Genomic DNA, 17,645 nt, shown 5'->3' on the forward strand with positions numbered 1-17,645 from the left:
GAGAGAGAGAGAGAGAGAGAGAGAGAGAGAGAGAGAGAGAGAGAGAGAGAGAGAGAGAGAGAGAGAGAGAGAGAGAGATTTGCCTTTACCTTGGAAAGAGCTGGCAGGCCCCAGGGCCTTAGAAAAGCAGTGGGAAATGGGGTTGTGGAACAATTTGGTAGAGAAAGCAAAGAAGGGATTAAACTATGTTCATTGGAATCTCTCTGTTCTCAGATTTCACTAACTTCTTCCGGAGTTCATGAAGAAGCTTATTATTCTCACATCAATTTTCCAAAGCCAACAGTCAACAAAAAATTTAAAAACTCCAGTCTCAGTGTGATATCTAAGTGTCCAGATCTGTTAGGGGAAGGAGAAAGGAAAATAATAGATTTATCTTAGGAAACTGGCAGTTGTGAAAACTGGGCAACTGCTTCTTTGGCTCATGTCATTCAGATGTGGGTCTCCTTTCTTCAGAAAAGGGTTTGGTAGTGGAGGGCAAATAAAGGAGGGCTTCTAGTCTGAGATGTTTATTTTAGCCAAAGGAAAGTAATTGAGGTATCTGAATCTTCTTGATCAAATGAGATTATTGTAAAGTGCTTTTGCTGAGTGCCTGACAGAATATTAATTCTTGGAAGGTCTGGTCTAGATTGAAGGGACAAAGTTCCCTTCTGGTCTACCCTAAGATTGGATCATCACCCCTCCAAAACTTGGGACCCCAATCAACCATTTAGAAGAAATTTTGCTTAGCCCTACATGTTTGTGTGTATTGGTCCAGTGTCTTTCTTAAGGAGGAACAAAGAAATCCTAAGGTCTTATCTTAAGAGGAGGGAAGAAAAGGAAAACTATCTCTGGGATTAAGGAAGGTGAGATAGCATCCATTCATATTCTAGATACCATCCATACTTTTCTAATGTCTCTTTCTCTTTAAGGAAATGGAGATGAGAGGAAGGGGAACCAGATTTTTGCACACCTGTCATGATGTATTTCCTTTTTTGCCCACCCTTCCTCCTAGTGAGGACCTTGACCTCTAAGTACCCAGCTCCAGGAAAGACTAATATTCATTTGACAACTAACTGATCTTTGTTTTGGTTTCAGGAAAAATCAGAACTTTGTTCCTTCAAGGTTAATGAAAAAAAGGACTTTGAGACAATGCATACTGAAATATTGCAGAAGTGTAATAGGGAAGAAAAGATGCAGGATGACTCCAAAAGCAGAAGCAAGAAGGAGCACCAGAAACAACTCAAGAAAGACCTTGATCTGGTCAGTTATACTTAAGGTGACCAGGAGCTTTTAGGCTAGTTAAGTTTTGTTGTTGTTGTTTTTATAGAACTTTTCCTCTATCAAGGGATCAGGTGGCTTCAAGATGGAATTGACTATTCCATTGCCATTCACAGATGAGGAAATAGGCAGAGATTGTCACAGAAGTAGTAATTAGTAAGAGTCTGAATTCAAATCCCTATCCAAAATAGTTAAAAGTTAAGGCTATTCTTGTTAATTATGCTATGTTGTCCATAGGACCTAAGGCCTAATTGGGTCTGTCTTTTTATTACCAATGTCTTGAAGTTTAAAAAAAATTATGTTAATTTTTATTTGTATTTATAATATATTTTAGAATTTTAATGATTTAAAAAATTTTAAATGCATGTGGATTGGGGCAGTGGGATATAGTGTTGGGACTGGACTGAGGAAGTTATTGTTCAGTCATGTCTGACTCTTTGTGATCCACATTTGGGGTTCTCTTGGCAAAGATATTGGAGGGGTTTGCAATTTCCTTCTCCTTTTGAAATTCAAGTAGGGAATTCCCAGTTCTAGAAATACTTCTAATCTTTGCTGATGAGATTTATTGCTAAACTTAAACCTTTAGTTGCCTGGGTCAAGGAGAGGGTAACTGACTAGCACAGGATGTAGTTATACAGCCATTAGAAATTTGAATCAGCACTTAAACCTATCTATAATCTATCTATGACTTTCAAGGCCCTTTTCCAATTCAGGAATTTTAATGACCTGAATCCAGTTGTGATGCATTCTTCCTATGTTTAGTGAGAAAGGCAGTCATTTCTTTTATTTTATTTTAAAAACCCTTACTTTTTTGTTTTAGAATCAATAGCTAAGTATTGGTTCTAAGGGGGAAGAGTGGTAAGCAGGCACTTTAAGAGGCATTTCTTTCATATGGTTATCTTTTTTTTTCTTTGATTTTTTAGGATGACCATAAACTTAGCACTAAGAAATTAGAAGAAAAGTATGAAACAAACATCATCCAAGTAAGTCACTGACTATGACAGACTAACATCCAGGGACTTGCCCCTTTGATTATTAGAGGAGTGAGGAAAGGTAGGAAACACTTTAGAGTCCAGTAATTCATTGTAGCAAGTAAAGCTAGTGTCACTTGTGTGTTTGTTTAGTTGCTTGATAAGAAAGGTTTGATCCTCCCTAATTTTGTCCCTTCAGTCCCCAGGGACTTATGAGAAAGAATGCTATCCACATCCGAGAGAAAGAACTAGGAGTAGGGATTGATCACTTGTTTATATGGGTATAGGATTTGGGGTTTTGGTTTTAAAAGATTATTCTATTACAAAAATGAATAATGGAAATAGGTATCAAGTGATAACACTTGTATAACCCAGTGGAATTGTTTGTCAGCTCTGGGAGTGGGGAGGGAAAAGGGGAGGGAAAGAAAATGAATCATGGAAACATGGAAAAATATTTAAAAATGAAAAAAAATAGAGCTTAATTTTGTCCCTTAGACCTAGTCTTAGTCATCAGTATCTTTGGAAGGGATTCCCTTAATGATGGGAAGGGTGCAATGTCCTTAACTCTTGTATATGTAATTATTGTCCTTGTGTTTAAAGGGGTTTATATAAGGAAAAAAATATGGGAATTCTCTTTGCTTGTTTGGAAGGGTAGCATGATCAATAAGGGTAATGTCATGGAACATTAGTCTTGGATTGGTGCCTCGGCTCTGGATCAAGCAAGTCTCTAGTCTTTTAGGACCTTAAAATCTGAGAGTCATTATGCTAAGCATAACTAAAAGATGAGAACAACCAGTCCCATCTTAAGATACAAACAAATCTCTTCTAAGTTTTCTTTGTAGGGGCAGTGGATTGAGAGCCAGGCCTAAAGACAGGAGGTCCTAGGTTCAAATATGCTCTCAGACACTTCCTAGCTGTGCAATCCTGGGCAAGTCACTTAACCTCCATTGCCTAGCCCTTACTGCTCTTCTGCCTTAGCACCAATACCCAGTATTGATTCTAAGACAGAAGGTAAGGGTTTAAAAAAAAAATAAAATTAAAAAAACTGAGCTTTCTTTCCCAATAAAATGATACTGCTTTTTTTTACTATAGATTTCAATTAAGATAGAATTTTATAATATTTGATTTCTTGACATGAAGCTGATTTTAAAGAAGAAATTTTTAAGCATTCTTAATTTCTGAGCAAATATTCTAGTCAGATATTGTTGAGTTGGCCACTCACTTAACAGACATTTATTGAACAACTATATTGGGTGTAGAGGGAGGTTTAAAGGTGAGTAAAATGTAATTTTTCTCTTCAGAGGGTTTATGTGCTAGTAAAGGAAAGGAGATGGATACTATGTACCCAGTTCAATATATTACAAAGCGGATGTATTAAGTACAAGAGCAAAACAATCAAAATGGTTTACGTAGGCCGTGGCAGAGACAAATTTCCTAGAGTTCATATTAGGCTAGAGGTGACAAGTCATTGCTTCCTGGAGGAGATAGAATGTGAGCTAGGCATTGAAAGATGGAGAGGATTTCAGAGCTGGGTAATATATTATCTTAGGTGGATATAGGGAAAAGGACTGGTTTAGTAATACCTACAATTTAGAGGTTTCAGAATATGAATTTTTTTTTCTGAATGAGAACTAATTTATTTTAATCCTGGTTATCTTTGAAAGGTAGTAGATATAGAGTTAAAGGACCTCAGAGGTCTTCTAGCCCAGTCCCCTAACTGTGCAAAAGAGAAGACTGAGGACCAGGAAAATTGTAACTTGGCTAAGGCCACACAGAGAGTATGTATCAGAGGCAAGATTTGAACCCAGATCCCTTGACGCCAGAGCTACAGTCAACTTGTTTATGATCTCTTCTCTGTTAATCCTTACTCTTCACCCAATAAAATATATTTATTACTTTTATATAGGCGGGATAGTTTTTTTGGAAATTTGAATTGGTCTTTTCCTTGCTCTGAAAAAGAAAACAGAAACTCAAAGGTAAAAGTAGTCAAAAGTAGTAAAAAAAAAAATGACATGTAGGAGCTTCACAAAACTAGGATGTTTATTCCAAATACAAGAATCCCTCCCACTCCCTAACCTCCTACATCCACAGGGATAAGAATGTCCAGTCACTCATTAACACCTAAATTTCCTGACTCTGTTTTTGCAGGGTCTCACTAGCACAAGAGCTATAGAGGTCTTGACTCGTGATGGACTCAACGTCCTCACTCCATTCAAAGACACTCCAGAAATCATCAAATTCCTCAAACAAATGGTGGGTGGATTCTCCAGCCTCTTGTGGGTAGGAGCTATCTTGTGTTTCATTGCCTACGTGATTGAATTTTCAAAGGACAATTTTGCTTCCATGGACAATGTAAGTACCTAAAAAGTTTCCTGTAATGGTTTTGAAATTGGCTTCTCTATCTATCATAAGAGGGAACCAGAGGCTAAGGGCCTTCATAGCCAGAGTACTGGACTGATGAAGAAACAGGGAATCCAATCCAGATTCTGCCATGGAATCACACTTGAGTGGGTTGAGCTTAGGAAGATCAAGCAACATCTATAAGATAGGAGGTAGGGGAGGGGGTCTACTGATGGCTGCTGTTCCTACTCCACAGAGATAAAATAAGAAACTAACATGAGTTCCTGATGGTTCTGTGTCAATATGTACTATGCTGGGGTTCTAACCTGCCCATCCTACTTCCTTTCTTAATTTAAGTGAAGCATTTAGGGAAACCCTTAGAAGATTCATCAAGCTTGGCAACCAAAATGTATGAATGATTTCCTACTGACCTAAGTACAAATACCTGGGCATGTAACTTGTGTAGGTAGAACTTCTCATTTAAGACACCTGGCTCATTTTGAGAACAGCCCCCTTTCCTGTTTTTCAAGCTCTTTTTAGGTATTGTGCTTGTTGTGGTGGTCATCTTCACTGGGATGTTTGCTTATTACCAAGAAGCAAAAAGCACCAACATCATTGGCAGTATCAGTAAAATGATTCCTAACGTAAGTCGCTTAAAACTCCTTTGACCTATGTCATGGTAAATACTTCTTGTTGCTACTTCTAAGTCTTCACATGGTTCTACCTGGTTTGTTGCTCATTCACTCAAAATGTCAGCTGAGGGATAACCTTTAATGAGCTATTTTATAGGTCAGAGAGTGATTGTATCCACCTGGGGTGATGAGTCTGCGCTCACTCTACCCTTTTTTCTTCCCCACATCTTTGCCTGCATCTATTGATGGTGCCACCAGAAGATCTGCAGAATGGCTTAGCCTGATACTCTTCCTGTTGTATAGAATGACAGGTTTTCTTTATTATATTGGAAACTGACCACTTTTTCTTTATGATAGTCAAAGGAGCTGCCAACTCTAATTGGGGAAGGGGCAAGAGAGTGGGCCCTCTTCCTTGTGTAAAGATGGAAAAATCCTGCTCATCACTGGTGCATTTATGGGTTCTTTTATCACATAAAGACAACCTGGCATCAGGGGTCAGGACTTGGACTTGGATTCAGGAATACTTAGCTTAAAATCCCATTTCATATACTTCCTGGCTGCATGATCTTAGGGCAGTCATTTTACTTTCTCTGGGCCTCTGTTCTCACCTGTATAATGAGGATACTGAATTTATTGGCCTCTAATATTTCTTACAGCTTTAAATTCAAGATCCTGAATTTTGGTTTATTTCTTCACTGTACAAGCTAAGATATTTCCTAGACTATAGCTATCATAGGTTGCTGTTTTCTTCATCAAGCCTGCAACCTACTCAAAATCTTCTTCTTTTTTGGTCCCTCTGTGTACTGTAACACTTAGCTTTCAGTGCCCAAGATAATTATATCTTTTATTATACTTAGCATTAGGTGACATAAGTAGAACTTGGAGCCAACAAGACCTCAGTTCAAATCCTACCTCAAACACTAGATTGTAACCCTGGCCAAGTCACTTAATTGCTGGTTCCTCTTCTAGAAAAAAGGAGGATTATAGTAGCAGCTGCCTCTTAGGGTGGTTGTGAGAATCAAATGAAATAAAATAGGTGATGCATTTTACAATTCTTAAATTAGTCTTGCTATAGCTAATATAGCTGCAGTTTCCTCTGTTATTGAACATGTAATCCAAAGGATGGAACCAATATAGAAATTTCTTTTTAATTTTAATTTCCCAGAAAGCTTTTGTCATCAGAGATGGAGAAAAGAGGGAGATTCCTGCAGAGGAGCTGGTTGTTGGAGATATTGTAGAGATTAAAGGCGGAGACCAAATTCCTGCTGATAACAGGATTGTGGACTCACAGGGATGTAAGGTAAGCATCAATGTAGTTCCTTCTAAGGATTGTATATGATTTTATATGGTCTTGGTCTTTGTAACCTACACTCACTTGGATTAAAACCAATTGTAAAGATAGCCAAAGTACCTAATTCTAGACTTTGCCCAACTTTGCCTTCATGAAATTAGTTTGTATTATTTAATATAAACTTTGTGTTTACTTAACCAAATACAAGTTTCTTTTACTCTTCCCAACACCCACCTCCCCATTAGAAAGTAAAGTTCTTTAGAGTAGAGATTTCATTTTTGTTTTTAGAACTTCAGTGCTTTGCACTATATCTTGCATTTGATAGATATTTGTTAAGCTGAATTGAATTCATTCACAGGTAGATAATTCATCTCTTACTGGGGAATCAGAGCCTCAGTCTCGATCTTGTCATTTTACCCATGAGAATCCTTTGGAGACAAGGAACATTGGCTTTTACTCTACAACTTGCCTGGAAGGGTAGGTCTGATGCCATGAATGTAGCAAACATTCCATAAAAATTAAGGGCCTTTCTGCTCAGTTTCTACTTTGTGGTCTCTTTCTCACTCCTTCATACAAGTTTCCCTCCCCACCTGAAGGAAAACCAAAAAGACATACTTGTACCAAGTATGCTAACTCTTGATTTCATATCATGCAGTTCTTTAAATCAGGGCAGTGACTATCATGTTAGTCCAGAATATGAAGACAGAGGCCCAAGCAGTCTGACCCTTTGTAGACAAGACCTCCTGGAAAATCATCCACATACTTTCCTTGTAGGAACTGCAACTGGCATAGTTATCAACACAGGTGACCGTACCATCATCGGAAGAATTGCCTCACTGGCTTCATCTGTTGGGCATGAGAAGACACCAATTGCCATAGAAATTGAGCACTTTGTCCATATTGTGGCAGGGGTGGCTGTTTCTATTGGTATCGTGTTCTTCATCATTGCAATATGCATGAAATACCGGGTCCTGGATGCTGTCGTCTTCCTGATTGGCATCATTTTGGCCAATGTGCCAGAGGGCCTGGTGGCTGCTGTCACTGTAAGTCCACAATGTGATCTATACCCTCTGATTTGATCCTTATTCTAAACATCATAGAATATCCAAGTCCCTGTCCAAGCTGGCATATTACAAGTTATCTCAGTGTTTTAGAGTGGAATAATTTCTCCACTGGAGGTGATACTTGAAAATCTTAAATAGATTGAGTGTTGGAGGAATAAATAGGATTACTTAGAATCATTTCAATATTAGAATCCAAGATTACGAGGTACAAATCTTCCTTTTTAGAAGACCTGTAAGTAAACTTATGTGTGCGTTTGTCTGCTCTAGTCTTGTCTGGAAGTAACTTGAGAGACCCAAAAGAGGTAACTTCAAATTATAAAGCAGCCTCTATGTTGATTTCTTATCTGAAGCTGACCTGTAAACTGAAAAGTAAAAGATACTGAACTCTAGAGTGTTTTTAAGATATGAGTTCCACAGAGAACCAATAGACTTAAAGATAACCAGTGTTTAAGAGGGTACATAACAACTCCTTGAAGACCAGGGGATGAGATGAGGGATGAGGGTTTTAGGATATTCACTTTGACACAAGTCTTTCCAGACAGCTCCCTTACCGGATTGATCCAAGATCAAATGGTGATTCCCCCCCTCCCCATATGATGCTGATTTGATAATCTTTCCTTTGAAACTTAGTGGTTGTGGATCACTTCATTCAAAAGGGGAAAGAACCACAATTAGGGTTTTCTGTTTCTTTAAAAGGAAATGTCTCCAGGCATCATTCAATCAATAAATTACCCAAACTTTATAACTATGACTGTTTGCTTCCCTCCATATTCATCTAGTCACAAATGTTGAACATAGTTATTCATAAAGACAGGTCAAAGTGTGTTCTCCATGGAATGGTCAAGCCAAAGGTCTTCTATTATTCTGATTTGCCAGGGATTTATATTTCTTTGCTTCTTTCATTTGTAGATGAGTCTGACATTGACAGCAAAACGGATGGCCAAGAAGAACTGCCTGGTGAAGAACCTGGAAGCAGTGGAAACTCTGGGCTCCACCTCCATCATCTGCTCTGACAAGACTGGGACCTTAACCCAGAACAGAATGACTGTGGCCCTTTTGTGGTTTGACAACCAGATCTATCAAGCTGATACAAGTGAAGATCAGAAAGGTCTTTGGGAGCAATCTCGAGGGTATGGGGCTGAGCATAGGAACTTCATGCCAGCCCTGAGAGGTGATGAGGCTGTTTCTGAGGCCTGTTTGGACCCTGTGGGTATACAGACTCACTCAACCTCCCAGCAGTCTGCTATATGTTGTATCATTTTTTTCCTTTTGCTTTCCAGCCCAAAACTTTGATCAAAGTTCTGCAACCTGGGCCTCCTTATCCAAGATTGTAACACTGTGCAATCGAGCTGAGTTCAGACCAGGACAGGAAGGTGTTCCCATCATGGAGGTAGGACTTCTGCTCAGCTTGGTGTGATGGCAAAGCCAATATCCAGGTCATCTTGCTGTTTTTTGTCCCATTCTGCTGAGGTGCCACTAAATGTAAAGGGAAGAAGTTAGAATATGCCAGAATAAGTTTGAATTGTCAATGTCTTATCTAGTAAGAAAGTAGTTCCTTGGCTACATCTGACTTTGTTTTGTAGAGTTATGGGAAAAACAAAAGGAGGTCTCAAATACTGACTTGTTACTGTGTTGTAGAAGTTTGAACAAAACAGGTAGATGGTGCCATGGAAAGAGCACTTGGCTTGTAATCTGTAAGACTTGGGATCAATCTGGCCTCAGAAACTTGCTAGTGTGTGATCTTGGGCAAGTCACTTGACTTCTTTTTGCCACTGAAGAAAGAAAATGATAAACTACTCCAGTATCTTTGACAAGAAAACCTCATGGACAGATGTCCAGACATGAAGAGTCAGACAAGATTAAAATGACTGAACAACTATAAATTTGAACAAGGCTGAAGTCTAGTATGACTCCTACTGGCTATAAGCTATAAGCTAGGACCTCCCATCTCTAGGCCTGGCTCTCAATTGAACTCTCTCTCTCTTTTTTTTTTTTTTTTAAAACCCTTACCTTCCGTCTTGGAGCCAATACTATGTATTGGCTCCAAGGCAGAAGAGTGGTAAGGGTAGGCAATGGGGGTCAAGTGACTTGCCCAGGGTCACACAGCTGGGAAGTGTCTGAGGCCAGATTTGAACCTAGGACCTCCCATCTCTAGGCCTGGCTCTCAATCCACTGAGCTACCCAGCTGCCCCCTTGAACTCTCTTTTAAAGGAGTTTCTTTTGTGTTACTTCCTGTGCCTTCCTCTTATTTTACATATCCAATCACAACATAGGCTTTTCTCAGTAAATTTTGATTTGTCACTCACTCTAGCACAGGTAGGTCTTGTGAATTAAGTGGAGATGTTTTCACCTATGGTGATTAAATCTAAAGATGGGCAGGGGTAGACTTAATCTGATTATCACAAAATAACGAAAGAACACTAGATAGGGGACAGCCACAAGGCTCACTGGATAGAGTCAGGTCTAGAGATAGGATGTCCTAGGTTCAAATCTGGCCTCAGACACTTTCTAGCTATGTGACCTTGGGCAAGTCACTTAGCCTCCATTGCCTAGCCTTTACCACTTTTCTGCCTTGGAATCAATACACAGTATTGTATTGAGTAGGACAGAGTAGGTGACTGATATGATTGGTAGTAGATTGGTAGAGTTCCCTATACCAGTACCATCATAGGTCCAGTCACAAAATGTATCAATTAATCAGATCAATTCTAAAGTTATTTTTCTCATCCAGTGGAAGTTGGAGCTGTGAACACTGCTAGTGCACTGAAACTGTTTAGTTTCTCTTCTGCTCTCCCTCTGCTATTTTCTTCTATTGTACATCTCTTTTCTGTCTTTTCTCTCCTTTCCCTTAGCTACAACTCTCAACTCTTATCAAAATGGAATGAGCATCCAAATCTTGATATTCAGGCTTCTCTGACCCAAGCTCCAATCTTATATCCTCTAAATAAATGCTTATTAGACATTACCATCTAGCTGACTCTCTGGCACCTACCCTGAAAATTACATGACTAAAATAAAGCTTAGTTTTTTTGCTTTTCTGAAGAATTTTTTTAAACATTTATTAATATTCATTTTTAACATGGTTACATGATTCATGCTCCTACTTTTACTTTCCCCTTCACCCCCTGCACTCCCCCCACCCATGACCGATGCATATTTCTACTGGTTTTAACATGTGTCATTGATCAAGACCTATTTCCAAATTGTTAGTTGTATTGGTGTGGTAATTTCGAGTCCACATCCCCAATCATGTCCACCTCAACCCATGCATTCAAGCAGTTGTTTTTCTTATGTTTCCTCTCCTGCAGTCCTTCCTCTGAATGTGGGTAGCATCTTTACCATAAATCCCTCAGGATTGTCCTGGGTCATTGCATTGTGGCTAGTACAGAAGCCCATTACATTCAATTTTACCACAGAATATCAGTCTCTGTGTACAATGTTCTTCTGGCTCTGCTCCTTTTGCTCTGCATCAGTTCCTGGAGGTCTTTCCAGTTTCACCTGGAATTCCTCTAGTTTATTATTCCTTTGAGCGCAATAGTATTCCATCACCAGCATATACCACAATTTGTTCAGCTTTTCTGAAGAATTTTAAGAACTTTAGAGACCACTTAGTTTAATTCTTTTTTTTTTTTTTTATTATGAAAGAGGAAATAGAATGAAGATATGCTAAAACTTAACCAGAGATAAAGGAATTGATTGGTCAGTGGCAGGAGATGAGAAAAAAAACCAGGTTTGCAGATACTTACACTAGTGCTTTTTTTTAAACCTTTACCTTCTGGTATTGGTTGCAGAAGAGTAGTAAGGGCTAGGCAGTGGAGGTTAAGTGACTTGCCAGGGTCACACAACTAGAAAGTGTCTGAGGTCAAATTTGCTCTCAATCCACTGAGCTACCTAACTTCTCCCTATCTAGGACTGTTTTAAAAGTTGATCTTAAGGGGCAGCTGGGTAGCTCAGTGGATTGAGAGCCAGGCCTAGGAGGTCCTAGGTTCAAATCTGGCCTCAGACACTTCCCAGCTGAGTGACCTTGGGCAAGTCACTTGACCCCCATTGCCTACCCTTACCGCTCTTCCACCAAGGAACTAATACACAGAAGTTAAGGGTTTAAAAAAAAAAAAAAGTTGATCTTAATGCTCTATAGAAATGCTAGTTATTGTCATTCTTATTCCTACGCCCTCTTGGTCTTCCTAAACACTCCAAGACAATGTTCTCTATCAACTTCCATGTTTCCTACCACTGAAGTCCAAAATTTGGGTTGTCTGAAATTCTTTAATTTCCTATATCCGTAGCATGTCTGTATCCCCCTTTAAAAAGTCATTCACCTAACTTTTTGGGTTCTGCCATCAACTTTTAAGTAGATTGCTATTGCAGTTACCTAATTGGGCTGCTGGACTTTAGCTTCTTGTTCTAATCATTCCCATATCCAACAGCTAGACTTATTCTCATTAAATAATTTTCTTTTATTCCTGCTCTTTTGTTCACTCTTTAAGGGCTCATTACTTAATCTATATCATGTTTTCTAAATTCTGTCTGTTTTTCAAGTCCTTCTGTAGCATGTTCTCACCGTACTTTAAACCTGTCTCTTGTTTCCTAGTTTAATAAAGCTTGTGGGTTTTTTTTTTCAGTATTGATTGGTAATGTGCCATGCTTTTTTACTTTGAGTCATCTATATTTTGCCTTCCCCCCCTTCATTTCTCCACTTATCCTTCCTGGTATTTCAAGGGCTAGCTCAAATGATCCATGAAAGGAAACTTTTCCCACCCTAATTACTTTGGTACTTAGTGATCTTACCTTTCTACAAACTTTAACTGTTGTCTAGACAACACTCTTCAGTTCTATTCAACATAATTATTCCCAATACTTAAGCCTCTGATAGTTAATAAATACTTACAGGTTAATCTTAAATGTCATGGAATACCAGGCTGGTTATAATTGATAATATAGTCTTGTTTTTGAAAAATCCACAGAAAATAGTGATGGAAGATTCTTTAGAAATTGCACTTAAGCATACAGTAAGAATTCAATAAATATAGGTTAGTTTTAAATGCCATGTAAGAATCAGACTGTGATTATAATTTGATTTGCTTCATTCTTTTTTTGGAAAAAAAATCTTTAGAAAATTGTGATGGGAGATGCTTCAGAAATTGCCCTCCTAAAATTCTCAGAAGTCATTATGGAAGATGTGATAGAAAGAAGAAAAAGAAGCAAAAAAGTGACCAAAATCCCTTTTAACTCCCTGAATAAATTCCAGGTAGGTTTTTTCCTCATGACCAGGGATCTTAATTTCTTTTTAAAATTATTTATTTAGTTAGTTAGAGTATTTTTCCATGGTTACATGATTCATGATTTTTCCTATCCCTCTTCCCTCCCCACTCCTGGAGTTGACAAGCATTTCCACTGGGTTATACATGTATCATTGTTCAAAACCTTGTTATTTTTTTTCAAAGCAATAAATATTTATTGAGCATATTGTGATATAAAGACCACCATCCTCAAAATTCTAAAGCAGAGCAAGTCCTGCTACATATCCTTAAAAAAACCTAATTAACTAAGAATATTTTCCATGGTTACATGATTCATGTTCTTTCCTCTCCTCCCACCCCCCTCCCATGGCCAATGAGTAATTCTACTGGGTTTTACATGTATCATTGATCAAGACCTATTTCCATATTATTAATATTTGCAATATTAATTAATTAATTAATATTAAGTGATCATCCCTAATCATATACTCATTGAACCCATGTGATCAATCATGTTTTTCTTCTGCTTTTCTACTCCCACAGTTCTTTCTTTGGATGTGGATATCATTCTTTCTCATAAGTCCCTCTGTATTGTCCTGAATTATTGCATTGCTACTAGTAGAAAAGTCTATTACATTTGATTGTGCCACATTGTATAAGTCTCTGTGTACAATGTTTTCCGGGTTCTGCTCCTTTTGCTCTGCATCAATTCCTGGAGGTCTTTCTAGTTCATATAGAAATCCTCCAGTTCGTTATTCCTTTCAGCACAAGCATTCTATCACCATCAGATTACCACAGTTTGTGCAGCTATTCCCCAATCAATGGATAACCCCTCTCTTTTCCAATTTTTTGCTACCCTAAAGAGCATGGCTATAAATATTTTTTGTACAAGTATTTTTCCTTCTTATCTCTTTGGGGTACAAACCCAGCAGTGGTATGCTGGATCAAAGGGCAGACAAACTTTTAAAGCCCCTTGGGCATAATTCCAAATTGCCCTGCAGGATAGTTGGATAAATTTACAACTCTCCCTGCCACATCCCCTCCAACATTTATCTCTTTCATTTGCTGCCATATTGGCCAATCTGCTAGGTGTGAGATGGTACCTCAGTGTTGTTTTTATTTGCATTTCTCTAATCAGGAGGGATTTACAATGCTTTTTCCTGTGATTATTGATATTATCAATAGTTTTGATTTCTTCATCTGAGAACTGCTTATTCATATCCCTTGACTATTTGTTGACTGGGGAATGGCATGGTACAATTTTTTGTAAATTTGACTTAGTTCCTTACATATTTGGGAAATTAAACCTTTGTCAGAGAGTTTTGTTATAAAGATTTTGCCTCAATTTTTTGCTTTCCTTCTAATTTTGGTTGCATTGTATAAAACCTTTTTAAATTTCATATAATAGGGGCAGCTGGGTAGCTCAGTAGATTGAGAGTTAGGCCTAGAGATGGGAGGTCCTAGGTTCAAATCTAGCCTCAGACACTTCCCAGCTGTGTGACCCTGGGCAAGTGTCTTGACCCCATTGCCCACCCTTACCACTCTTCCTTCTAGGAGCCAATACACAGAAGTTAAGGGTTTAAAAAAAATAAATTTGATGTAATAGGGATCTTATTTCTTACCTAAAGGAGAATGAATCTATATCCAGGATGTCAGTATCCCTACAAAAATCCATTCTTGTTGTTGTACTGTCTTAGTTTCTGGAGCTGAAGAATTTAGGGTCTAGGCTTTTGTTACCTAGTTATTATCAGAGGCTGTAAGGACCTATTTGCCTCTCAAAGAGATTGCCTTGACCCCAAAAGCAGTGAAGTAGTTAAACCTTCACCAAATGTCCTTTCTAATAATATGTGGGCAAACCAGGGAGGTTCTCAATTTTATTCCATTCCATAGGGTTGAGTTTCCAGGAATTTGTGGGATCTTCTTTGCTAGTATTATATGAACTTATCCTAGTAGCAATTGCTTTAGGAGAGTCAAGGGCTGACTGCCTCTATCTTCTTCATGGAAATAGAAGTGAATTGAGATTAGAATAAAAACCACTCTTGCACAGTCCAAAGTCTGGGGAGACCTGGTAGTGTAAGAGAAATCCCAGTAAATGTTAGAAATTCCACTGGTGGCTTTCTTTTTTTTTTAAATTAAAAAAATTTTTTTTCTTTCTTTCTCCCCCAAATCTCCCTAACCCCCTTTAGCTGACACACAATTCCACTGGGTTTTACATGTATCAGTGATCAAGACCTAATTCCATATTATTGGTAGTTGGATTAGAGTTATCATTTAGTGTCTTCATCCCCAATAATATCCCCATCAGCCCATGTGTTCAAGCAGTTGTTTTTGTTCTGTGTTTCTCCTCCCACAGTTCTTCCTCTGAATGTGACTAGTTTTTTTTTCTCATAAGTCCCTCAGCCTTACTCTGGATCCTTGCATTGCTGTTAGTAGAGAAGTCTGTTATGTTCAATTGTACCACAGTGTATCAATCTCTGTGTACAATGTTCTCCTGAATCTGCTCCTTTCACTCTGCATCAATTCCTGGAGGTCATTCCAGTTCACATGGAATTCCTCCAGTTCTTTATTCCTTTGAGCACAGTAGTATTCCATCACCAGCAGATACCACAATTTGTTCAGCCATTCCCCAATTGAAGGGAATTCTCTCATTTTCCACACTGGTGGCTTTCTTGCTCAGTTTGGAGCAAAGTGGATTGGCCCATAAAGTAAAAATTCCTTTCTCTGTCCCTCCCAGCACCAACCTTAGGCAGCTAGGTGTCTCAGAGTATGGAGTGTGGATAGGGCCTGGTTTTAGGAGAACTCATCCTGAGTTCAAATCTGGCCTTACGCAGGTATTAGCTGTGTGACTCTGGGCAAGTCACTTAACTCTTTTTGCTATAGTTATTTCATCTGTGAAAAGAACTGGAGAAGAACTCTCCAGAATCATTGTCAAGAAAACTACAAATGGGGTCCTAAAGATTAAATGACTGAACAACAGCTCTCTTCCCACACAAACATTGAAAAAAATTTTAAAAACTCACCTTCTGTCTTAGTGTCAATACTGAGTATCGATTCCAAGGCAGAAGAGCAGTAGGGGCTAGACAGTGGGGGGTTAAGTGACTTGCCCAGGATCACAAAAGTAGGAAGTGTCTGAGACCAGATTTGAACCCAGGAAGTAGATGAATTTTGCTGCTCTGAAGACTAGTAGATAATCCTTTCCTGGGTGTGAAATTCAGTGAAATTTGTGCCATCTCCCCAAACATAAAAGGACCTTGCTTCTTTTTCAGAGAAACTCTGCTTCAGTTTGGGTCTATTGATTTCTTATATGAAAACCCAGTTGCAGCTTTAGGTTGGGGCACAAGTCTAGAGTTCCCTTTCCAGAGGGAGGCACCAAGGGATCTTAGAGATCACCAAGTTTGAATAGCATGTCCCAGGAGAAAGTTCTGACTGTTCAGTGAGAAGTCTTAGATTCAAATGATACTTCTATCATTTACTATCTATCAGACTCAAGTGAGGCAAGTCTTTGAAGCTTGCTGGGCTTTAGATCTTTTATCTATTAAATGAGGATCCTGGACCATCTGGTCTCTAAGGTCCTTCCAGCTCTAAATCTATGATCCTATCAGTGGAGGAGGGTCGAATGCCCACAGAGGGCATTGTTATTATCCTGTTTCCTCTGTAAAGAGGTCAAGGATATAAAGAATTAGAGATGATTTTCCTTTTCTTAATGTGTTGCTATTTGTAGAAGATCTCTTCAGGTCTCTTAGAAGTGACCGTAACAGTGACATGCCCCATTTAACACATTTACTTATTTTCTTTCTCCCAGCTCTCCATCCATGAGACAGATGACCTCTATGACAAACGCTTCCTCTTGGTGATGAAAGGAGCTCCTGAGACGATCCTAGAGAAAATGTAGCACCATTATGATCAATGGCCAGGAGCAGCCTCTTGATGAAAGTGCAAGAGAAGCCTTCCAAACTGCTTACATGGAGCTGGGAGGCTTAGGGGAAAGAGTACTGGGTGAGTTGGCCTGAGAAGGTAATGGAGAAGGGGCCAGTAGTTATTATTCCTTAAAAGATTTAAGCTGAGAAAATACATGACAGGTTTATTAAAAATAGCAGAAGTTGTTGCCAGGAGAAGGAAATGAATCTGTGCAGTATTTGTTTCTAAAGGATATTGGAACCAATTTCATTAATGAATATGTATGCAAAAATTCTAAATGAAATACTAACTATGAGAACATCACAAAGATAAAGCTGTGACCAAACAAGATTCATAACAGGAATGCAGGAATGGTTCAATATAAAAAAAAACTGTCAACATAACTTTTTCTTTCTTTCTTTTTTTTTTAACACTTAATTTCTGTGTATTGGCTCATAGGTGGAAGTGGTAAGGGTGGGCAATGGGGGTCAAGTGACTTGCCCAGGGTCACACAGCTGGGAAGTGTCTGAGGCCAGATTTGAACGTAAGACCTCTCATCTCTAGGCCTCACTCTCAATCCACTGAGCTACCCAGCTGCTGCCCCCCTACCAACATAACTATTATCAATAATAGAATTAAAAAAAATCATGATTATATCAGTAGATATTTTAAAAAAAAGAAATTCTTGGCCAAGATATAATACTCATTCCTATTAAACAATGGAAAACATTGTTATAAGTGGATTAAAAATTATAGAAAGCATCTCCCTAAAATAATCAGCAAGAATTATTTGTAATGGATAAGCTGGGAGCCTTTCCAATGAGATCAGGAGTGAAACAAGGGTGCCCATTATCACCAATATTACTTAATATTAGAAATGCTAACAATACCAACAAGAGAAGAAAAAGAAATTAAAGGATTGGATCAGGTTGGGCAAAATGGTAATAAAACTC

At 38.5% G+C, this 17,645-nt stretch overlaps 1 protein-coding gene across 1 annotated transcript in view; it reads left to right on the forward strand.

Moving 5' to 3' along the window:
* The first annotated feature begins 1,212 nt into the window (after window positions 1-1,212).
* The window catches only part of LOC123238900 (potassium-transporting ATPase alpha chain 2-like), a 28,628-nt gene continuing 12,195 nt past the window's right edge, over window positions 1,213-17,645 (forward strand). Inside the window, 12 exon segments of the mRNA XM_044666150.1 lie at window positions 1,213-1,239; window positions 2,181-2,240; window positions 4,377-4,580; window positions 5,099-5,212; window positions 6,366-6,500; window positions 6,850-6,988; window positions 7,266-7,534; window positions 8,465-8,663; window positions 8,836-8,945; window positions 12,669-12,803; window positions 16,598-16,678; window positions 16,680-16,791. Coding sequence (XP_044522085.1) covers window positions 4,479-4,580; window positions 5,099-5,212; window positions 6,366-6,500; window positions 6,850-6,988; window positions 7,266-7,534; window positions 8,465-8,663; window positions 8,836-8,945; window positions 12,669-12,803; window positions 16,598-16,678; window positions 16,680-16,791 — 1,396 coding nt within the window. The 5' untranslated portion in view covers window positions 1,213-1,239; window positions 2,181-2,240; window positions 4,377-4,478.

The sequence above is a fragment of the Gracilinanus agilis genome, chromosome 3 (assembly GCF_016433145.1).
Source record: "Gracilinanus agilis isolate LMUSP501 chromosome 3, AgileGrace, whole genome shotgun sequence".
Lineage (NCBI taxonomy): Eukaryota > Metazoa > Chordata > Mammalia > Didelphimorphia > Didelphidae > Gracilinanus > Gracilinanus agilis.